The sequence below is a fragment of the Xylocopa sonorina genome, chromosome 17 (assembly GCF_050948175.1).
Source record: "Xylocopa sonorina isolate GNS202 chromosome 17, iyXylSono1_principal, whole genome shotgun sequence".
Taxonomy (NCBI): domain Eukaryota; kingdom Metazoa; phylum Arthropoda; class Insecta; order Hymenoptera; family Apidae; genus Xylocopa; species Xylocopa sonorina.
The window spans coordinates 990,206-1,016,295 of NC_135209.1; the positions used below are offsets into that span (position 1 = coordinate 990,206).

The 26,090-nt window shown below is 31.9% G+C and overlaps 1 protein-coding gene across 1 annotated transcript in view; it reads left to right on the forward strand.

Moving 5' to 3' along the window:
• The first annotated feature begins 917 nt into the window (after positions 1 to 917).
• Superdeath (Suppressor of ER stress-induced death) overlaps positions 918 to 26,090 on the forward strand; it is a 28,884-nt gene continuing 3,711 nt past the window's right edge. The window contains exons 1-9 of the mRNA XM_076908083.1: positions 918 to 1,161; positions 7,433 to 7,805; positions 15,289 to 15,590; positions 20,869 to 21,027; positions 23,645 to 23,947; positions 24,353 to 24,536; positions 24,809 to 24,965; positions 25,056 to 25,137; positions 25,787 to 25,970. Coding sequence (XP_076764198.1) covers positions 7,446 to 7,805; positions 15,289 to 15,590; positions 20,869 to 21,027; positions 23,645 to 23,947; positions 24,353 to 24,536; positions 24,809 to 24,965; positions 25,056 to 25,137; positions 25,787 to 25,970 — 1,731 coding nt within the window. The 5' untranslated portion in view covers positions 918 to 1,161; positions 7,433 to 7,445. The remainder of the gene's footprint in view (positions 1,162 to 7,432; positions 7,806 to 15,288; positions 15,591 to 20,868; positions 21,028 to 23,644; positions 23,948 to 24,352; positions 24,537 to 24,808; positions 24,966 to 25,055; positions 25,138 to 25,786; positions 25,971 to 26,090) is intronic.

A 26,090-nucleotide genomic window follows, 5' to 3' on the forward strand; every position in this document is an offset into this window, starting at 1 on the left:
CAAAACGAATCAATCAAATGAAACGTGCATTGTATTTTGTTTACTAAAAATATCTATTTTTTACAAGGTCTGTTATTTTTAGTATGTAAGTATGTACAATCGAAAATCACTATTATCCTAGTCGTGAGCCAGAGTCTAATTTTGTTTCCTATAGTTATCGTAAAAATTCTATGTAAATAAAGTGAAATAAAATTTCAAAGTTTTTCAAGACTTTTTGTAAACGCAAGTATTATTTGTATTAGTATAATTTCATTAGAAATATTTTATTTTTTTAAACTTATTATTTATGAATTTACAGGTACCAAGTTTATTGGGAAGCGTTGTATACGTTATGATACATGGTATTTGAAGAAAGAATATAAGGTTATTAAGAGCTTTTTGTTTGTATACACTTAATGTAACTCTAAACCTTTACTGTTTATTCCCAAATGTTATTTATTACAGCATAACGGCATCATATTGTATATTACAGTTATTTAAACACTTCAAAGATTTTTAATCTAATTATTTTAGTACGATCTTTTGTTTGTTTACCGAATGCCAGCGTAATACAAAGGGACCACGAATGAAGGAAGATAAGACCGTTCTGACATTTTGTCTTAACCATTTCTCTACTTTTCGTCAACGTGCACCTATCTAATTACCTCGTTATTCAATAGAACGCGAGACACAATCTATAACATTTATTGAAATTCGTAGATAGTTAACTAACCATCAACTGATCGTCGAACGCGCGGCATCCTGTCGGAGAACGATCGTATGGTTTCGCATGATCCGGAAGACGGCATGCAGGTGGAAGGATGTAAGGTTAAGGTGATACGGCGATCAACGAGTGGTCGATCGACCGGGCAGGAAGCGTGGATAGCAAGGAGAGGATCGAGGAAGTTACGAAGCCGGGATGTACGCCAATCCGCGGCAGTTTCGCCTGAACCATCGACTCGAGCGGTTGGTTCTCAGGCTGGTGTCGTTTCCTTCTGATTTCTCTTTACGGTCATTGACGATCGGCATGTTCCTTCGAAAACTAACGTTTAAACTATCGTTTCTCTGAACGTTGCTCCGTATAATATCGCCCGATACAATTTCAATCGTCGCGGAATAATATCGCAAATAATTTTGGAACTTTCTTCTAGGATTGATACCCCTACAGTGGCTGTGTTTATGGTACGTTAACTTTATGTTGGCATTCTGTGCTTCTACTCGTGCACGTAGATTGTATGACGTGATATTGTCGATATTCGATTAGTTTAAAACAAATTGTGATTAATTTCTTTCCTACTACTAAGTTGAGTGTGAACCTATCTTTTGTCTAATATGAAAATTGTTCTTCTTACTGTAGTGAATTATAAACGATATTTAAATTACAATATGTGACTTTTTTTTTTATAAACTAAACTTAGCTTTGCAATTGATAGCAAATTAATTGCATTTAATAATGTATCTTTTCAAAATTATTCGTTTTACAGTGAATAGTAACATTGTAACGGAAGTTAATTTAGCAGCAATAACATTTTGCACAAGTGACGAAACTGAAATTATTGAATAATTCAAAATAATCTCCATTCTGAAATTTTGGTTCCTGAATATTTTTATATTTAGAACTTATTTAAAGCAATCGTAGTAACAGATTGTAAGCGGGGTCTCGCTGCACGAGCAGAATATTTGAGTGGATGATTTTGCAAAACAGAAAGCGAAAGAAATAAAAATAAAAGTAATTTCTATCATCTTAAGTAGAAATGTGTCATATAGAAACATAATTTTACGTGATGCGTAAACAATGTGTTAAACTAATACAATACTGGTAGTAAACGAAATAATTCAAATTAAGTGCAAAAAGCACATTCTGTTTCTCCCCTTTTTAGTAACTTTCAACGGAAATAAACACATCTTATCCTAGTACACATCATTAAAAGTAATAACGCGAGGCTAAAGATAGTTATATAGAATTTTATTCTTCCATTTAATTTGACTTCTTAGACACGAGTTGTACAATGTTTTAATTTATCTTTGATCACAATAGAGTGTTTCTTTTAATTGTAGTTCCAGTCAAATGACACATTTTAAGTAAATAAAACTAATATTGGATGAACGTCAAAATAATTGACGTCTTCCTAAACAATTTAACATTTATTTCCTCCTTTCAATCCACATATTTAAACATCATATAGTTATTAAAAATAATTTTACTTAGCGTATAGATTAAGCTGGTCGTCTATCAGGTGAAACTTCGAATTAGCCATGCAACATCTAGTTATTGCGAAATTTAGCGCGTCAGAGAATTCTTAGGAAATTTTCGTAGCAATTGACATGCCGTAGGCATTTACTGGTGTGCTCTGATGTCGGAGAAGGACAGGACGTAAGTGAAGAGGGAGGACGTAAGGGACGTAAGGGAAATAATCGTAATCGTTCAATTTTGGCTTGATTGCTATCGATACTGTACAAGAAACGCAAAAAACTATTGAAATAAGTGCACGTATTAAAAATGTTTGACCTTGCAAGTTATAATTTTGTGCGCGATTTAATTTACATTCGTTGACGATAAATTGTACATTTTCACAGTAACAAGAATTCTTTTTTCTGTACAATGAATACTTTTAACTACCTAACATCTGTATTAGCTTACTAAATATGACCATATATGTATACATATAATTTAAAAGTTGGCTCGTACATGAGAAGGTGGAATCAAAATATTTATAAATAAATATTGTTATCATGCGCAACTATATTATGTTTCAACTCAACTATTTCTGACATGACATTGTATATTTGGGATAACGCTATAAATAATATTGGAACAGGATTGAAATAATGTAAGACACGTTGGCGTGAAATTGAAAATGTTACAAACGATAAACAGAAACTGTAGTAGAACTGTAACGATTGTATTATATTATTCAATAGGTTTTATTATTAATTTAAATTGTTTTTGAATATACAATTTATAAATTATATGAGTGAATAATTTTGAATTCCGTTCTAGTATCGTACTAAAAATTTTAAACATTTCTTAAAAATCTTTACGCTTTTTGTCTGTACAAAATTACTCGACGTAACAAATCGATATAATTATATCGATACATCTTATTCTTTTCATTTTTAATGATACAAGATTTTTATTACGCCTGCTGTGGATGATTGTCATTATTTCTCTATTCATATTTTAACAAGTAATGTACATTTTGTTAATCTTAACGACATTCTAAAATTTTCTAATTTTTTAATTTCCTTCTGTATCAAATTAATTCATACTCAGTATTTCTATGCATCGAAGCTGTCACGTACTTTATTGATTTATTTGAAGCTACTCGCTCCTCTCCTGTTGTTATTTAGCAACTAATATGTTATATTATTTACGTCACGTTAATTGTATAACATACTGTGCTCATATACTATAAATTAAACATGTGATGTACTCAATGTATGTATATTAGCTTATACTGTAATACATATAGGGTATGTATATGCACAGGGAGTCTTTGCAATTGTGGTGTAATAGTGCAGAGAGGATATTTATTTAAAAAAATAAGACAGTAAATCCAAAATATACATATAATATAATACTATCGGCTTCAAAACACAAATAAATCTGAAAATAATAATAATAAAGGAATAATTTAGAACCATTCTTATACTGGAAATAATTATGCAATTGTGGAAATTCGCATTTGTTTTGGAAATATCGATAATTTATCGTTTTGGACAAAGTCGTAGATAACAATTAAAAAGGACTTCGTACTGTACAAGAATGTTACAGGAAATATTTAGTTCTGTGTAAAAATGATATTTACACCTGTCAATTCTTCATTCAATACCGCTGCATTTTTGTTTGAAACATTTTTTTGTCGAATAATTAAAAACGACTTAGATATTGGATCACGACGACTAAGTCGTGTGCCACCCTGTACATGTATATACATTGTATATTAACTACACCAAAATAGTATGCTACGACTCTATTTTCTAATGATTAAGATTAAAATACTCAGTAAACAAATAATATCTCATCGCAAATGGTTTATTTCTTTGTATAGAGAATAAAGTAACAATAGCTGCATCGAAACTGTTGAATTATCTAAATTATATAAGACAACAATTTTACATGTTCTTAATGTTCGTGTTAATTTAGAAAAAAACTTAGCTCATAGATCGGTTAATGTGGAAGTATTGCTTACTATCATCAATAGTTTCGAAACTTTCCTAGTGAGTCGATTTAAGTGGGACCATCGTGCATATAGTACCGCAATTAAATATATTTCTTCATATTTTTAAATTAGATACAATTTTTACCAAATAAAATTCAAGCAATGCTGTATTCTATTAATGCTCGCTTATGTATAGTATATAGTTTAATTATAATTTAACCGTAATAGTAACCACATCGACTCGCTGGTATCGACATAAATAATGTCTCGATGTTCTTGTAAATTGACACGCTATACAGATATTGTATTATAGACTGTTTAATAAATTCATTATCAGCAAGAGGCAACTGACACTAAGAAGGATACTTTCTGACCATTTAAGGCAGTTGACGTATGTATGTTTCCTTGGTATGTCATTCTGAATGTGAAATTACTTCTAATGATTGCTTGCCTTCACCCTGTTTACACCGGAGAGGAAGTTTCTCCGGGACAATGCTCCAATGCCAGCCTTCGTGTATTTCGTCATAGATGTAATGGCGTATATATGTATACCTTTGAAGGATGAGACGGCGGTGAGGACAAAAATAATTCTGTGAGATTAAATTTTTCGATAAACATAGCAAGTGTAAAACCAATTTTACGTGTTACGGAATAACCCGTTTTTTCAAGTACTTATATACGATGCTCGTAAAAATATATCAACAATGTTGATATTTAAGTACATTTAGTTGGTAACTATCGTTGGGCATATTAATTTTGTTTTAATTCTAGGGTATACGTGACAGCATGATTAAACAGTATTTTTAAAGTATTTGATACCAAATGTTTTAACTCTTCGAGGCACACGATTTTAAAGAAAATAAACATTCAAGTTGCACAGAATTTTTTTTAATATAAAGAAATCGTTAAAAAATTCACTGCACCACACAATTCGGTAACTTTAACTAAAACAAATTTTTGTTTTCACTTATGTACGCATTTACTGTCGGCTTATACTATTGCCGAATAGATGAAAAATTTTAAATAAAATAATTAAACTGTATGACTCTGAGCAACTTTAACTTTTCATGCTGGGTTAAATATATCCCATCGTGGATAAAGAACAAAAAGCAAAAAGCAAAAGGTGGGACAATTTGCAACCCACTTAACTCCAAAGAGATAAGTAATTTTGACAGAAAAAAATTGAGCTTGTACTATTGTCAAAAATATGACTTGCGTTAATAATTTGCAGCACAAATAGTGTATGTCCATTTTTCTTGCTAGTGACAAATATGAATTTAATGATTCAATTACATTTGAATAACAATTATCTTGGAGACATGTAATAAAAATAAACGTATATACATATACAATGCACATGTAAAGCATTACATACATACAAACACTAATATAGTAGAATATAGAAAAAAATTTAATTAGAAGAAATTAAATGATTTCAAATGCTACATTACCCGATGTATAAGTATTCCTCGAATAATACGATTAATTGATTTCGTATTATTCAAAATTGTACAATTTAAAACTCGAGATCCGTATAAAGTACATTTGGTTTCAAAAATTAATTATGAGAACACTGAAAATGAGGACAGAATTTTTTTATCTATTTTTAATTGTAAAATTTCAGTTGTACAAAAATAACATAAAATTCCTTCAATTTAGAAAGGCGAAACTTAAAAATGTAAAAGGTAAAGTTTGATAAATGTAATAATTTTTGAACTACGTATGTCTTTTCTGAAAGCGGAGAAGTTTCACAAATTTGAAGATCAACCCCGTTGCTTTAAAGTAGTACATATATTTTTTTCTGCATGAATTGATACATTATTTCATTTCATGTTTATAAGAAAACAGGTTAGGGTACTTTGGTCTAAAATTGATTAATTTCCAAGATATTTCCAAGATATTATTAATAGATAATATCGAATATTATAAAACTTGAAATTGAATATATTCTGGTAGTGTTAAGAGAAGAATCGAAAAGTATACAGAATGTAATGGTGGTTTATTTGAATTCTTTTTTATAGTTCAAGTGTAAAAATTAAATCATTAAATATTCGATTTAAGCACCCTAGTACACTTTCTTATAGAGAATAAAAATAGTAGTGATTGTTGTATAAGAAATTATACGATTCCTTCAAAAAAGAACGAAAAAAAGCGTTGACCTTGAAATCTGCGCAAATCTCCTGCTGTTGGTAGAGAAGATTTATGCATCAGATAACGAAACATTTAGAGCTGTTTAATGTTTTTTTTTTTTTTAATGAAACTTTTCTCTATTTTCTACTACGTTAACATTGTAATTCAGCTGAATTGCAAAGGACACATTGTAGATAAATATGTAAAATATAGAGAATATATAACATTTGAATTCTAAATCATTGATACATTTTTTGCGTAGAAAAAGAATAAAATATTTGTATAATCATTTTCTGCAACTAACGGTCTGTGTAAATGAATATATGATTCAATTAAAGTATTGATTTACTCATAAATTGACGTCACTGAAGTCTTTTTTTATTAACTATATTAAAATTTGAAAATTTGATTTCGTAATTTACTATATTTTCTAGAACTCTTTAAATAGTTTAGTCTGTTGATCCGATGTCTCTAAAATCGTTTTTAACATATAAATTTTGCAATCAATTTTTACGTGTACACACGCGGGATGTCGTAAATGCTTTGTTCTGGTTGCAGTGTTGTTCAATTTATATAATGCGTGATTATCGTGTTGTATTACTTTGTTAATTGACCATTTTGTACTTGAGGATGAGTTTGCATTATATGATATTAATAAATTATCGATGCATTACATTCGTTGCATCGTTTTGTGAATATTCCTTATATAATTTTCAAAAATGAATAACTTATGTTATTTTAACTTGAACACTATGAAACATGTAAAATGCATTACATTCATTAACTCTTTTAGCAATTATTCGGCAAATATATGTAATTATAATAATATTTTGAATCATAATTGCGTTATGCGAAAAATACATCGTTATAATTTATTTACTTTTTTATGTATTACTACTACACATTACGAGCAATTTAGGAAAGAAATTTAATAGGACATAAATAACCGTTGAAGTAAATAAATAAATGTGTACACAGTTACAAGTTACAAAAGTACTTACATCAATCAAATATCCTATATAAACGGATATATATTATTATTTATTTTGATAGATTGCTTTTGATAAATTTTGCTAAATTGATTAAACTTTCATCCTATAGTAAGAGCAACGTGTGTATACGGAATAGGAATTTATCCTCATTTTTATTTTCTATTTCAGGTTTACACATGATATGACCCAATCCCGGGAGGTTTTGGCAATAATGGACACGCACACAACAACGTTTGGACGTAAAAGGGGTTGCACTGTTTCGCCTTGCGGGGCTTTCTCGATGGGCGCTGCTTTCCTCATATCCCTGGTACTGACCGGGCTTCTAGTCTATCATCTCGCGCCGTGCCTCGAGGAAAAAAAGTGCGATCATGCCGGTGACTTGAGCAACACGCAGGCATTCGAGAATCGTGGAATGTTCTCTACCGACACGTTAGGCAAGAAGAAACTGGACGTGCGATTGCCAAGAGCCGTGATTCCAGATTCTTACGAGCTCAAGCTGATACCGTTCCTACAAGTGGGAAACTTCACTTTCAATGGCGAGGTACGAAACGTCTTCTTTTTTTTCCTTCTTCCTTCCGTCTCGAACTATGTCCTCGGACCAAAATTTTCTATCGCTCGAATCGAAATTGCTCGTGATAATAAAAAAATGTAACATTTAGAAACGACTAGAAACATTAAAAAAGAGAAACATATTAGTTCGTGTAATATCATAGAAAGCGTGTAATTGTTTCTTGCAAGGAACACAATCAGTCACACACTCACACAGTGTATCTGATTTAATCGAGAAAAATTCAGTGTCTCGAAAAATGTAAAAGTTACTTTACTTACTTTAGTTTTTATGTACTGCGGGTTACTATGTTCCATTATCTAATTGTTTATCGAGAGGGGGTTGCTCAGTCGAACTGTATGCACAATGGCAATTAAAACTCGGTGAACACTAGACTGGGTTAAGCCAAACTAGACCACGAATCCACACTCTGCACTTGCTGTTTTCCTCTTCGTCACCAGTCACTGGCACACACATATTCAACAAACTTAAAAACCAACTTCAGAGAAACAGCTCTGTAGACCATCACCGTTCGCCTACCTGTGCGAACCATTCGTGTCTCAAATTATTCGAGAATAAATTGTCGATGTCTAAGTATTGTTTATCCTTAAACGTCGCATCCCGTATCATTATCGCTGAAGTAATAGTTCTGAGGAAATCCCGCGAGTAACATTGCATCGAGGCAATGAATTTTCGAAGAAAATAAGCCTCTTTTAGTTGTTTATAGATCATCGCACTGTTTTCGCGTTCAAAATTCAACCCTGTAACGTTCTCGAGGTAAAGATTTTCAAAATGTTTCGATGCACGTTGCATAATTATGCGATGAAAAGTATGGAGGTCCATTTAAAAGTTTAAATAACAATTACGATACGTATCTTATATTTTCCCGATATTTAAATGCTCTCCGTTGAATTGAATTCGCTTTGTACATATTCGAAATTAATGTTTACGAAAGAAATATATGAAACTTTGCATCATAATTTTTGCTCGCGATTTTCATTTTGTTTGATTATATATAATATTAATGCAGATTAAAGATAAGGAGATACGATCATCGTTAAAGATATATAAAAGTTCAGCGATTTTCAATAAAATTTGTTTAGCTGTTCGTTGTATTTAATACATCAATTGTTCGAACGTGAACAGGTTATTTTTACCGTTTAAACATTTAAAAAATTAATGTTTACATATGCAATAGCTACGATGAACTTATAGGGGAAAAGTAGAAATAGTTCTAAAAGGAGAGAGGAAAATGATGGAGATAAGAAGAAAAAAAGTATTTGCAGAAGACTTGACGCATTGATTTTTCTCACGCGAGATGCTGTAAAAAAGTTAAATGTTACGTAGGTAGATAATATTTGATACTAAAAAATGTAAACGAAGAAATGGAAATATTGCCAGTGTTATCGCTTTTAAGTAGATTTGTACATACGTATGCATAAATGTTGTACATACTGGATCTTGTATGATTTAGTCATACAAGTATATAACTATAAAATACGAATTATCTCTTTGTGTTGAGAATTATCTCTTTCAACTGCCTTTAAGCTGTGCAAGATTGTTAACATAAAGCGATGCTAATCGATCAGTTTACTGGATCTCGCTGTTTTTAATCGATTTCGAGGCGTTAAAGAAAATATGTACTCTAAACTCCACCCTCAAAGGTTAATTTCGCTATTCCAAATAATAATTGGTAAAGAGGAAAGATATGAAATTTCACATTTAAATGATTGCGCATATATCTTTGTTAAGTAATATATAAAACTCATAGAATATTAACTAAATTGAGATTTCTTTGAGAAGAATCAAGGTATAGCTTTTAGTGATTAAGAATGTTTAGTAGGCGGAGAATGTTGAACGATAGACTCAACGTTATCCACGTGTTTATTGAAATTAGGAAACTGATTTTAAGGAAGTGATCATTTTTTTCTATGCGTTGTACATTACGATTAATTTAACATAACGAAAAATGCAGCGTAGCTTGTGTTTGAAAATGCATATCGCACAAAAGTTCAATTGTTTTAAAGCAGTTATAGTATTGATAATATTTAAAATTCACCTTTTTCAAATAAAATACCTCTACTTAAACTAGGTAAGAACTAAAAATCTTCATGTATTTCAGAAAGACTCAGATACTCATTTAAAACTAATGAAAAAATGAATTAAAATACAAAAAAAAATGCAAAGATAATTCGTTTCATTAGTTAGACTATAATGGTTCTGCTGCAGCTGCTGCTGGTAACTTGACGTACGTATTCGTATAATAATTATAGCAATTTGTGGATGTAACAGTAGTAATCGAGTTGTTAATTATAGCTGACAAATCTTCGCGATTTGAAGTTTCAGCTAACATATTTCTCGCATAAAATTTTATTTTGGAGAATACTTGTTCAATGGGGTTCAACATCGGTGAATATAGTGGTAGAAGAAGAAGAGTAGGTCCTTTTTGAAAAAGAAAAAAGAAAGTTCTTCTGAATTATTTATAATAATCCAATAAGGGTGTTATATCAACAAGAAAACATACATTTGGTGTTTTTCTAAATAAAATGTTTAAGTAGAAGTACTTGATTCGCAGAAGCGTGAATTTCATTTGTAGAATTTCATTTGCGAAATGGTGAATTTAAAATGTCAATACTGTAAATGACTGTATTATATTACAGAAGCTCTAATATCGATAAAATAAGAAGGAAAGAAAGAAGAAATAAGTAAGAATGCGAAGGAACCCATGAACTAGTGCTTTTCTTCTCTCTTTCATCTGAAAATCGATGCATTTAATTCCTGATAATTATCTTTGCTTTCATTCCAGTTTACCATTGTAACGCGGCTCTTACCAACAGAAAGTTGACCGATTTATTAAACAGAGTTGCCCTTTGTTTTATTTTTAAATGAAGAATCAGCGCTTTTCACGTATTCGTGTACTTTTGATAATTGACACACCTTCTTTGTAATCACGAAATGCAACCTGCTGTCGTCCTCTATTTTGCGCAAAGCCCGATATCTCGAGAACACTTTCGCATTTTAACTTCTTTCCAATACTGGTAACAGGAGCGATACTTTCCTTTCTGTGATAAATGAAAGAGGATAGGGAAGGAAAGGATCCTCTCGGGATTCGAACGTATTTGAATTGAACAAACGTGGAACAAAAGACGAATAATTAATTTAAACGTCCGATCCCCTCGTTATGTACGTATCCGTACAAAAGTATCGGACAGTAGGACGACGATTATACATTCCTCGTGAAGGGTGAAAGTAGCGAATGTAATTAGAAAGTTTGAATCACCGTTTTGCTTTTCCTCTTTTAAGATACATTAGGAACAACATTTGAAAGTGACAAAAATTTAAATATCTCAGTTTTTCTTCGTTACTCTCTCGTTAGTTGATTAAGAGGTCTGAGACACAATTTCGTAACAAATCGTAAACATTTTTAAGTTTATTATTTTTGTGGCTGTTGTTAAAAAGGAAAAATAGAGGTATACTTTAGTTGTATCTCATATATCTTTCTCCATTTGCATATTAATTAGTTATTAAGTGTAACATTACTTCCAATAATAGTCACTAAAGAAATCAATGACAATGCTCTGTCAAATGGCTATAATACATAAATGTTTTAATATTTAGTAGTTAAATATGTTGACGATTAATTTTGACTCAATTTAAATTACGTAAATCTTACTTAACCTTCGAATTTACATAATAAATCTGAACGATACGTTGTTCAACCGTATATTTAACCGCTTTGCCATTAGAATCACAATGGTCCGCAGGTTACAATTTCTAAATAATGAAATAAGCGTTGTGGAGGAAAAGCCTTCGTAAATACCGAGCAAAGAACGGGAGAACTTTTTTTCTTTCCTCGTCTCGCGGTTTACGAGCTGCGAGGAAAATTCTCTACATGGCTTCGCTGTTCAAGGACCACTTCAAGAAATCTGGGCCTTTTTCTGGGACTTTTTTTAAAGCGATAATGAACGTATGAAAAATAGCGAATCGTCAAGTGTGAGACATACTTTAATTTTGTTCTTATTTAAACCTTGAAACGCGTATAGCGAATGTTTCATGCATTTCAAAAGAATATTCTACTTAGTAATTTTGGCACAAATGCAACCCTCAGAGATAATCTTATTTTTGGAAATTGGAATGGTTTATATAACGAAAGAAGTGTTTTATATGGAAGAACTGTTAAATTCTGATTAAATGGCACCTGTACCTTAGATGTAGCAATATTTCAACATGTAAACGTAGAAACAGAAATGAATCTTGCGTTAAGAAATGGAATCCAGGATTTCACTAAACAGTGAAAGAATTAGTAGAAAAAAATCCCATTGCAGATTTTGCGTCATTTTCCTTATACGAGAGGAGCCCAGATTTTCTGTCCTCACTGTTCGTAAAGGAATAAAGAATTTCGTTGAGATAGAATATACCATCAAGGTTTTATTTTACGCATCAATTTCCAACGTTAGACATTGAAAAGCAGAAACAATTAATTTTATATGCATCACTGAAAGAAGTTATTCCAGAGGAAAGAAAACATTGCTTTATAAACAATTCGCTATTTGCATAACAAATGGCTATGATATCAACGCAACAATGTCCATTTAACGTAACGATAGATGACGCGACGAAGATTAAAATGGAAGATGGAAAAAGATAAGATTTTGTGGATCAAATTATTGGTGACACGAGAATTATATAATAGAGGAGTTCTAAAGGTTTATTAATCGTCGTAAGGACTCTAACGGGAAAAATATTATAATACTATTTATTAGGAATACATGATTACATATGTATGTATTTGTACGGGTATAGCAGTATGTTGCCTTTTTTTGGAATTATATGAAGATACTTAAATGGAAATAACAGAGAACAAAGGTTGCTCAGAGTGTGTTTAAAGCATAAAACTTATCGGTGTTATATCCAACACGTTACAAATTCTATTAGCTAGTGTAGAACGATACGCAATTATGCGAATAGCAACAGAATAGTAAGTTCTTTTTCTTTACGTATAGGCTGCGATTATTTATTATTTTATTTCAGAAAGTTATCGAATAATTGAAAACAGCCGTGAAAAAATTAATTCATTTCTAACGCATTCATTATCTTTGATTTTCGCAGATATGTTATACATTATTTTGTATTTTTGTTTTCAAACGTCGTCTAGATTTCTATGCATTGTCTTTTTATTTATGCATTTGCAGAATTATAGAAATTAATCTTCGTTCTCTATACTTATATGTATTAGAAATTTTATTTTTTAGTAAACTATTTAAGGGAACGTGTTCCACGAACTCAACCAAAAAATTTATATATTATACGATAGCTATATAACATAACATTATTGTTAATTTCTCATTTATTTGCCAAGAAATAAGTCATTTCCATACTTAATAATTGGTATACGAATTGGAAAAATATATAATATGGAATACTTTTAACCCTTTGCGGACAGCAGCCCAAGCAAATAGGATTTGCGATTTCTTTTGTTTTTGCGCTTTATCTTTCCTCGACTCCAAATACTGGATTCGTGCATGAGGACAACAATTTTGTACGAAACTTTCAAACCAGCACATCTTTCATATTACAGTTCAGATTCTCATGTAAAGTTAATTATATTTATATGTTATTATTTGGATTAGTATTTTATAAAAATTAACCTACTATAACATTATGTCTAAAAGAAGCAGAAAGGATTATTATATTTTGTGATCTCAGTAGCAGTGATGCTGTAAATCATTTAGCAAACATTTGTTTATATAGTACAAAATGTATAATTGTTGCAAACGAATCTTCATACGTATACTAATTTCCCACGAAATGCTTCTAAGCCTCTCCGTCCACACGGATATTCGCGCGTTAAGAGTGTCCTGTCCTCAAAGGGTTAATATACATATTTTACTTATTTGCGGAATTTTTATAAAAACTTCAACATTGTAATTTTGTGGATAATTTTATAGTCTTTCGATTGGTATAATGAAATTTAATAACATAGTAACATAGTAACATAATAACTTACATCAAGGGTAGTTAACCTTTTTATACCTATCAATTTAATTTATGACTCGTTATGAAACATAAACAGTAAAGAATTTGATGAAAACCTAATGAAAATCTTTTTAAATAATGCTATGAAAATTGCTTAACTTCTGTCATCTACTATGAAAACTGGATCGCCCATCAATGGGTGGTAAAGATCAAGTTGACTACCATTGGTTTAGCTAATATTTCGTATTCTTAATGAAATCCTTGCATCTCAAATCTAACTTATGTTGTGCCTAATATAAATATAATATAGTAAAATATAGTAAAATATCGAATTTACTCTTTCAAAGAGGAATAATAGAATACAAATAATTGAAAAGCGTGACTGATGCAATTATTTTTATTTCAGAAAAAAACAAGAAAATGAAATAATCGTCTCTCAGACGAAGTAAAGCAAAATCTAATAATTATCGATGAAAATTAATATTTTTATTATCATATACGGATGTGATTTTATGATAACGAATCTACGTAAAAGAAAACACATTTTCCAATATATCATTATCCAATATATTTCCATTTTTAAGCATGTTGCATTAACGAGACGGAAATTAATTTAACATTACATTGTTATTAATAATATCAAAGTCCAAACATTCCTGTGCAGAAATTCGAGCTGTTGGACTTTCTCAATATTATTTTGTAAATACATGTTTCCTTTTTATGTTCACTGGTTGAAACAAAGGACAATACGGACATTATATTAATGCAGGAGTGGGCAATTGAGGGCCGCACCTTTTAAAATGACTGCATTCATTAGTTAATTATGCGTTTCAGAAAAGGTGCGAAATGTACGATAAAAATCAGTAAATATAAATTAAATAATATAGTCGCAGTTTTATTATTCCATTTATTTATTGTGCTAATTTCATCTCGTTTATGGCTGCAAGCACATTTAATTTTAGAATCAGTTTAATGGGACAAATGTAATCGCACTTCTCCACAATTTTTTTTAAATCAGAAATGAGATTCTCGGTTTAAGACGGATTTTTCCGATTGTTTTGGCTGGTCACAAAAAACTTTTAGTGGGCCACTATTTGTCTACCCCTAATCTAATGTTACTGGGTTCTTTAAGGTCACATGGTATTTTTGTATATTATTTTTATATTGTAGAAACTCACACTATTTAGTTTTTTTCGTTTTTGTTTCACTTCTCGACAGAGTTAAAAACGTTTACTTCCATATTTCTCTTTATTCCTTATAGAATAGTATTTCAAGCGAGAAACAATGTTTAGCAAACAATACCAACAAAAAGTGTTCTTTTCTCATGATATTTTCAACTTCGAAAAAATTGAAGAAAATTCAGAAATAAACCTTTCCCTTCTGATCTATAATAAATTGTACATACAAAAAATAATAGGATAGATTCGGATAAATGGAATTGTACTGCGTTAAAATGTCACGAACGAGTCAATTAATTAGCGGAACTCATTTCTTTTGGTAGGTGAAAATTCTCGTGAACGTCACAGAAGACACGAAGAACGTTACGTTGCACGCGATGGATATGAACATCGATGAAAGTTTCACGAACATCAAGGAGTATTTGCCGGGGAGCAACGTAACAGAGATGGCAATCGGGATCGTAGAGCAGAAGAATGACACCGAGCGGCAGTTTTATGTGATTAGAACAAGGGACACGTTGAAGAAGGGCAAGCAATACGTGGTGCATCTAAAGTACATTGGCCAACTGAACGACTACTTGCAAGGTTTCTACAGGAGCTCGTACACCGTTGGCAGTCAGACGAGGTAAACGTCCCAGCAATTTAATTCCACTCTCTAGGTGACGGCTATTCGTATGCGATAAATTTAAACCGCTTTATCAAGCGACATCTGTAGTTGTCCAGTTGATTGATCTAGTTGAGGCAGTCTGCTGCGATGCGCGCTATTTCTAAAACGCACTGCACGCGATCATGCGAGTGTCATTTCTGATCTCGAGCTTTACACCTTAGCGATTAGGAAACGATTTCAGAATATGTATGTCGATGTTCATTAAAACGACGGTACTTTTTCTTTCGGAATTGAACATTGAAAAATTGAATTTTAAGAAGAATTTTTTTTTAAAGCAAACTTATTTACTGTTTGATTCTGTTAAATATTAATTTTTATTTGTTCCACTTTTTTCTGCTACTCATACGAATAGATTTCTATATAATTTACAACCATCGAGTTTACAACCTCGATTCTATCTGAAGTTCATTACTTTGCGCAATATTCTTGTCATGATCTTCATCTGTATCAATTGAAAGATATTCCACTGTTTAAGTGCGTTTCAGATCGACGAAAAAAGAATTTGATTAGAATTTCATAATATAAATCATCTTGTTACGTCCAATGTGTCGTTTCGCGAATCTTTTAAGTGTTGATTGCGAGTGATTGATACAGAGTATCGTTCTTGGTTGTTTAGTTGACACTCCCTATGACGTTCTGGTCTAACTGACTTTTTGCTTGATTTGATGCCGATTTAATTCTCCATTTTTTTTCAACTTATATACTAAAAGTTTGAAGCAGCCACGAGGCAGTCTGCTTGCTGGTTTTATTTCGAAGTGGAAGTGGTTGCTATCTTGAGATAGGACCACGGAGAATCGACACCATAAATCAGGGATTTTCAAACTGGATGCCGCGAGCGAATGCCAGGAGAGCCGTGGCAATAATATTTGAGTTTCACGATTTAGCAGTTTACCAGTAGAAAAACGCAGGAAAAATAAAAAATTATTTTATAAACGTAAAACATTCAAATTACTGCTACTTTTCTAATTTTATTTTTATAACAATGTTAACACCTTCCTGCACGATGGTTTGCTGATAAACTGCCTGGCCGGAAAATCCGGAAAATATTTATCGATGAAGCGTGTAACATTAGGTCGAGATTGTGTTGATTTTACGGATTTGATTGGATACGAAGTAACAGTTCCTTCAATTAAGGAACAGTTCCTCCCATTAAGAAGTTTACTCACATTATCATCGCGCATAAATAAATTCGTTATGCGAACTTATAAGCTGTTTCAGCCAATGCATCAGTTCATCTCAAATTATACATATCTTTTATTTGTTTTTTTTTTTATTCTGGCCTAGCCTCAAAATATTTTAAACATCTTTAAATTTGAGAATATGTTTTATTTTTCATGAAAATTACAATTTAAATAGCCAATAGTCACTACTTTTTACTTGACGAGTATACTCGTCAAACACAACTGACTGGATAAAGGTGCTATTTGCATTTGCATAGTACTAAAATTTAAATGGTTATAAAATAAAATAAGAATATATTTGATAATAAATAATTTAGTATTGCATTAGATTCAAACAAAAAAAAACAATTGATTTTTCTATATATCTTTGCCAGATGTGTCTACCTAATTTAGGCGTCCTTGAAATATAATTACTTCTCGAGCAACGGATATTAAACTGTACTTCTTCCTGCTATTGAAATAATAAAAAACAAGAATTTTTAATATAACACGACGTTCAAACAGTTTTCAAATATGTCGGAAATTGTGCTATAATGGTTCAGATTTGGTTCTCAACGACTAAATGATCGATAAACTAAGACGTTCCTCCACTCAAAGACAAAGAATTTCGTAGTGATTCTTAAATCCAGAGCACACAAAGAAAAAATCAAGCAACAAAAAAATGGAAAGGCTGGAAAGAGAAATGCTGACTGCTCTCCAAGATTACATCCTTTGACCGTTTCGTTCATTCCCCACTATTCTACTTATCTCGAGACTTTTCAAAGGACCAAAATCCCAGCCTTTTAGCAGCTCGACAGAAGTTTTTTTTTCTCCTCCTGACGACATTTCTGCCGGAGGCACAAAGCATCCGTAAATTTACACAGCTCGACGTCATTTCCTCTAGCGTCTGCCGGTAAATCGTTGAAAGCTGAATGGCGGACGGTGTCTCGTGATTTTCAAGCTGATAACGCTGCTAGCGAAGGGTACACTTTGAGCGGAACGTATTATAAGCGTGCACAATTTCGTTTGAACGTATTAGGACACTTGGAAAAAGTACTTCGCAATATTTAACAATAAGTAAGTAGATACAAATATTTAGTGTACTCTCATGAGCGTATAACGTAATTATTACATTTAACGTTAGACAATTAAACGCGCAGCGTATTGGTAATGCTTTTCAGAGTACGATTAGATTTATTTAAACATTCAGAATAGCAGTCCAATGAGAACTAGTTGACTACATAACGCGATCTAAAGCAGAGTGAGTCTTGTCAAGTTATTCTTGTAAAGTGATCGATTGAGTTTTCTCCGGAATGAAGAATCCGTTTAAAAAAAAAGTTCTGTTTTACCGAGAAAGTGATTTAAAGGACCTAATTTTTGTATATTGGATTGTATATATTTTGTTATTCTTTCCCTAAAGTTTGACAATGTTCTCTTCGACGAGTTCATGCAAGATCATATTACACGCGCAAGGTCATACGGAGCCGAGGAATTGAAATATCATGATTCTGTATTAATTGTACGCGATAGGAAGTGTTTTATACCGACGATACTCCAACTTATTCTATTGGACTTGTATATATGATGTTGCGAATTGTCGGTGCAAGTTTGGGTAAAAAAGCTGTAGATAATTTTCTAATGGGAATTAATATTCATAGGCAAGCCAAGAACTACAATTTTAAGCGCTTGATATAATAATAACACGTTAATAAGCAAGTTATTTTCTATGAACTCGTCACAGAGAACACTATTAGAGTATAGAGGAAAATGTACGGGATACCATTAACCGTTTGCACTCGCATGTCCCATCTGAATACATCGAGCTTTTTGAGAAATGCATATTTTCCTCAAGTTTCCTATTGAAATAGAAATTTTCTATTGCTGAGAGACGTTGGCAATTTTTCAGCAATATTTTAGCAATAGTTGAAAAAGGTTGCGAAAAAAGAGTGTTATGATCACTTTAGAGGAATTACTCAAACACAAACTTTTTTTTTAATTTGATGGGTACAGGAGGGCTAATTACTTGTGGTACAACAGCTTCATCTCTAGGCCTATTAATTCTTTTTTTCGTTTTTAAGTAGAATGCTGTATTAATTTCTATTCATTTAGGTAGCTTACATTAAACTATGTTTCATTTGAATTTACTTGAACCATTTTCTTTTTTTTTTTTATTGTAAACAGCTACAAAGTTATAGACTTCAAATTAAAATAAAAATGAGTCGATATCATTTATGATTTTCCAAAAACCAACTTGTAACGTTTTATTTGGTGCATTCTGTGCATATTTTGTACGAATTTTTCCGATTAATTGTATAAAATTCACTGGTTTAAAAATGTACACTATAAAAATACAGTCAATTTGAAATGTCATCTGAAATCTGAAATATTTTAGCTTTATTCAGTTATGCAGAATTTGCTTCGTGACGTAAGAATGCTTATTTAATATTAAGTGTTGGAAGTTTTGCGTATATAAAATGTATAATAATGCTTAAATATTGCTTATTGCATTTCTAATTGCATTATTGCTTGCAAATTATTCGCTACAATAAACAATATATTCAGTACTTGCACTAGACGCCTAAACTAAAAATCATAAACGCTCGCAAAAGCAAAAACGTAATTCTACGCGATAACTAGAAATGTATTCGTTTTGTATAACTAACATAAAAAATAATTACATCTTTGTATATACGAATCCGCTCGTTAGCTTCAAGGATAAGCAGCAGATTCTGAACTCCTAAAGAACTATTGTACTTTGAGGTCACAACTTTTAGCCGTTCAAGTTTGTTCCCGTTGATTATTTTATCACACCTTTTATTTCTGATTCTGGCGTGCATCTTAATTATTGATAAGATTTTAGAGATCTCTCTTATGTGTTATAATCTTTTAAATATTATTTTGCCATCGTTTTACTAAACATTTTACATATTTTTATAGCTTTTTCATTTCTTTTGCAATTACTATATACAACCATTGCTCAAATGAAATTAAAGGTGAAAATGAAAATACTATTACTATAACAGCATATGCACGTAGTTACGAGGTACGTTAAAAAATTACTGAGAATTTCCGTTTTTTGAAAAGAATTTTATACATCATATATACATTATATTCTACACTAATGTTAGATGTTATACATTTATGGCAGTACTTGGTCTATTCCCTGGAACACTTCTCGAACTCGATCTTTGGGATAGCGTTTAACTCTATCAGCGATGCGTTTTTAATCTCATTTGTGTACTTTTGAAATCAGAGAAAAATCACACGGGGCCATATTCGGTGAATATGAAGGCTGGAGTGTCATTGCAATATTGTTTTTTGCCAAAAGTTTACGAACAAGCAATAAAAGCCATTATTTGTTTCGCCACAAATTCCTGCGTTTTTTCAAATTGCTCCATGCAAACGACGTTGATGTTGTAGGTAGTATTCTTTATTCATTATTCATATATTCATAATTATTTATTTCATTTATTCCACGCTTTAATCGATTTTTGACATGATGACTTATTCATAACAGAATCACCAAAAACAATGTTAAACGACTCTAAAATATTGTTACACTTTATTCCATTCTCATAGCAGAATTTAATGCAAATTCTCTGACCCAAAGAAGTAAATAAAAAGAGTTCTTTAAGGAAGTAAATATTCGCTGATCGCACCAAAACACTTGTAAGCTTTTTGATAGCTGACAACATACTAACTCCACGAGGGCGTAAGATAATATCAAATGTATTGTATCGAATCAGTGGACGATCGTTTAAAATAATCCGATTACGACGTTTATCTTTTTAAATTCTTTAGTTTCTATTCACTCTTTCGTTTCAGTTTACGTAAAATATTCAAGACATTCAATATATTTAAATGCAGTAGATATACTAGTACACTTATTGAAAAAAATATTCAGAATTTTTATTCGTATTCGACTAGATGATGATAATAATAATAATATATAAATAAATTCTTGACCTTTTAAAAGTATTTTTATCAATTTATCACTTAAATCGCAACAACAAAAAAGAATGCGAACAAGTAAGTAGAAAGCGTAGTGATCGGATTTTTCGTATTCTATGTTTCAGATGGATCGCGACGACACAGTTTCAACCAACGGACGCGCGACGCGCTTTTCCTTGCTTCGACGAGCCAGCGTTGAAAGCTAGATTCCAGATCAGCATCGCGCGACCAAAGAACATGACATCCATCTCGAATATGCCTAGAAAAGGGGAGCCTATGCCAGTGTAAGTGACTACATATCAATTTTGTACGGCTGTATAGAGAACGCGAAGGCTTTTGCACGACACGCGATATAGGTGTGTTACTTAGCGACGTTACCTCGGCTACTCGTAGATCATCGCGTCGAGCGGTCTGGCGAATGACTAACTCAAACGAATCGCGTGAAATCCAATATGTGTCTTTATGAATTCAACGGCCTTCCTTAGATCTTGAAAAATGGTTTTCCCAATTACTCACTGTATTTATAATTCCACGTATAAGTGACAATTGTATTGATGTTTGAACGTTTTCATATTGTTCTTTAGTATTGTTTTATAAAGTGTGTCGTACGTTGTTTGATAATGAAAAATGATAATCGAAGAAAAAGTAACATAGAATATTTCTGGATAGTTGTGGAATACCGTTTCACTTATATATTGCTAATGTTGTTAATGCCTTTTGGTATCTTTTACAACATGTATGTTAAATACCTTACAGAAGTAAGACAAAATGTTTCCTTCGTGCGGTGTTCATATCAATCAATAGTCGATTACGTTCAATTAAAATTCTAAAATATGATAACACAATTTTATAGGAAAACAGTTTTAGTAAGTAAGAAGTTTAATTTATAGAACTGTTACTTCGTTCAACTTTCTACTTATAATGTTAACATTTAATGTTCATACGTTTAACTATTTAATGTTTCTATTTAACGTTACGCCTTAAAATTAGTACAACAAAAAATTGGTTAAAGTTAGTTTTGTTTAAGAATCGAGTAAATTTCAGCAAATAATTAAATTATATTTACGCTAAATAAATATAAGAAATTTGATTTCATCACACCAATAGAATAATCTTCAACTGAGTAAAAGATCGCATGAAAATGAATTGCTGTGTCTAATTGTTTAAACATTTTATTATATCGTACGATTTGATACTGTAATCGTTAAAGTCTTTTTACACATAGTAAATAGGAATCGCTTAACAATGGCAACAAAGGCAACAACCTAATTTAAAGCAATTAAAAGCATTTCTTACTTACCGGGTTGTTCTCCTGAAAAAGTTTGCTGCAGCGCTGTCGCGTCAATTTTCGCGATCTGTTTATTTAAAAGATCCCCGTAAGTGTCAATTTTCTCGATAGTCCCGTGATCAAGCGTACGTGGCGCGTATAGAACTAGCAATTTAACACGAGACGGAAGTAACACTCCTATTATTTGCGTGAATTGAACGTAGGAGGTAATATCTACGGCCAGTAAAGACTCTCTGGTTATTCAACTGTGTAATCAATTTATTTGACGTACCATCCAACGTTAATTGTTCCACACACTTTTCTGCTCATTGGATTCCGTTAATAGAAAGAGTAGATGAGATGGATTTTCAATAAAAGATTATTGTATTTTAATACGTATATCGTTATGTGATCATATATAATTGTCGGTTATTGTATATATAATCACCACTAAATTTGATAAATGTAATGAATTCTTGAATACCTATCAAATTGACTGACTGTTTTATATATTAGATTGGTGCAATTTTTCATACTTCTTCACAACCGTCGAAACCAGAAATACGCGTAAAAACTGACTTGTAAATGTTGAAAAAATAAAAAGTGATATACCGTTCGAAAGTTTGAATTTTTTGTGATTTTGCGACTGAGAGATTTCGCTAAATGCGTACTTTGATAAAAAGTTACACTGCCAATTGTAATGACCCACATATAGATCTACAAATATGCAAAGTTTGTACTTTGCACACACAAAGTGGTTCCTTTGTACATTTGGTTTCAAAGATTATTTAAGAAAACATTGAAAATAAGAAGACAATACTTTTGTGTATTTTTAGTTGTAAAATTTCAGTTGTACAAAAACGTTCGTTCAATTTAATAGAGTAAAACTTTTAAACCTAACAATGTGAAAGGTAATATTTGATAAGCATAATAATTGTTTAATTAACGTGTGTTCGATCGCTGTAACTCTGCAAAGATTGATTTGTTTCGACTTGGATAGGTGGAGGACCTTATCAATGGAAATTTAATGATAATATTCGCGACTTCGTGTTATTCTAGTACCGTGCTACTCGAGGGATGCCTGTATTTAAATTGTTGACAACAAGATTTACGCGTTGTAGCCCCAGCGTTTCAGTGTGAATAGACATAAACTGATTACACGTGTAAAGAAGTTAGAATTGAATGAAGCGAATTATGCGAATATTTCAGCCGTTTTCTTTGAAAGTGATGCAAGTCCATTTTATATTATACGGAGATATTTTAGGGTTTGTATTTGAATGGTTTGAAAAATATTGGTATTTGTTGATACGCTCATTTTAGACAAAATAAAAAGTCTTCACTTCAATATTTCTTCAGATAATGCCATTTAAATTACTCCAATTACAGCTTTGTATTAATGCTTGCCATTTTTCATTTTTATCATTACGAGAAAGAAAAACGAAACTTTTCCTGTCATTAACAGCATTAGAGAAATTCTGAAATATAATTTTTCAACTAAATATTACGTCTTTACGGAAAGTGGACTTGGATCACTTTCAAAGAAAGCGGTTCATCTATCAAGGGTTCAAGCGGTTCAATTTTCAGTTTGTTGGTATTACAATTGTATCGAATTCGTTTCTGTTAATTGTTCTCAGGCCTGGTTTACCGAACTATATGTGGGACCATTATGAACGCTCCGTGCCAATGTCCACTTATCTGGTGGCCTTCATTGTTTCGGACTTCGAAAAGTTGAAATCGAAATCTGGGCGAGACTTTACAGTCTGGGCACGAAGCGAGGCTATCGAACAAGCGCGTTACACGTTGGATATCGGACCGAGGATACTCGAATATTACGAGGAGTATTTCAAGATCAAATTCCCCTTGCCCAAGATGGATAGCGTCGCCCTTCCCGATTTCGCGGCAGGTGCCATGGAGAATTGGGGTCTGATTACTTGTCGGTAAGTGAGAACAATTTTTTCACTATTATTTTTAGAAATCGATACATCTGTTGGAACCGTAATTACTATTAATTAAACTTGCGTTACGCGAATCCATTATTATCGAATACGAAATTTAGTATAAAAGGATACATTTTTGCAGATAATTTATTTTTAATGGTTCTAATAAGAAGGAAAAGCACACAACAGAGATGATTATCGCACGCGTATTACGCGTATTATTAATTCATTCGTACATTCGTAAAACTTGGAATATACTTTGATTTTTACATTAATGGTATATTATATAATACTATACCGAAGTCGATCTAAGCTAAGATATATTTTTTCGCAAGCTTTAGCGTATCCGACGCTCTGATTTTTCAGCGTTTGAACAGGTGATATTATATATAATTTGATTCGTAGGGAGACAGCGATGCTATACCAAGAAGGCGTTTCAACCAGCAGCAACCAGCAACGAGTAGCTACTGTAATAGCTCACGAACTTGCCCATCAATGGTTCGGTAATTTGGTTACTCCAACTTGGTGGTCGGATCTTTGGCTTAACGAAGGCTTCGCTAGTTACGTGGAATACATTGGCATGAACGCGGTAAGTTGTCATCTCTCTGAATAGATAGGGACATTATCTTTTTTGACTTTTTTTTACTCGAGGATACAGACCAAAACCAGAACCATGCAACAAATTATGAACTCCCCGTAATGAAATTTCGTTAATTGCAATCTTTTATTTTTATTCATTTCAGTCGTTAGAAAAATTCAGTAAACCTATCGATGTTTAACAAACATTTCAATAATATATTATTTATATCACATATATTATACTTTAAATGAGAATTCCTTGTACACAAAGCTATATTCTAGGTGGAGCCAACATGGAAAGTTTTGGAGCAATTTGTTGTACATGATTTACAAAACGTTTTCGGCTTGGACGCATTAGAATCCTCGCATCAGATATCAATCGAAGTTCAACATCCCGATGAAATCAGTGAAATTTTCGATAGAATTTCTTACGAAAAAGGTACATTATTTATAATTTTATAGAATAATAATAATAATAATAATAATAATAATAATAATAGTAGTAATAAACATGTTCGCGTTCGAACAGGTGCCTCGATAATAAGAATGATGGACCATTTTCTTACTACCAATGTGTTCAAACAAGGTTTGACGAACTATTTGAACGCAAAGTAAGTATCTCATTGAAAGAATATTGCATAATTTAATTACACTTTATTCTTAATTTTCTGAAACAAATTAGTGGTATACATCATCAAAGTTACAGTAGTAATTAGTCAAGTGGAATTTATTTTTGGTTAATTAAAATTTATCGATATTAAAAGTAATAAACTTATTATTCGATTGCCAATAATTTCTAGAATTTTTCCAATTTCTTCAATCAGTTTCTACTTATTCCACTTTAAACTATACACTAATGCAGGCATGGCCAACATACGGCCTGCGAACTATTTTTCAATATTAGTATTGAAATTTCTAGTAATTAATCGAATGAATTCTCGATACGTCTATATTTTTTTAAAAACGATTCCGTTATAAAAAATAAGAACTTTTATACTCAATACGAGTATATAAAACTGTGCTCGATATGATCCATTTGATGTTAAAACATATTTTTTTCCAATTCAGCCCGGCGGCAAAAACGGTTGGCCATGCCTGCACCAATACGTGGGCATGCATACTCCCTTACATTACATTCTTTCGACTAACTGGAAATTCAAGTTCACGTATATTGCCCTTGTTGCGTTCAAAGTTTGAATACAACGAGCAATTTCAATTTGTCAAATCAATGTAATTAGATGCTACATTTTTTTAATGCAGAGCGTATCAAAGTGCCGACCAGAATGATTTATGGGACGCCTTGACGAAGCAAGCGCACAAGGACAATGTTCTTGACCCTAAGGTAACAATAAAGGAAATTATGGATACTTGGACTCTCCAGACCGGTTTTCCAGTGGTGACCGTTACCCGAAATTATAATAACGGTGCAGTGACATTGACACAGGTTTGTTCTCCATAAAATAATTATACTGATCCGTTAACAAAGAGAATATTTAGGAGGTTTGGAAATGTGCTTCGAATAACCGCAATGTAAAGGGCACCAGCGTAAATGGCTCGAACCCGC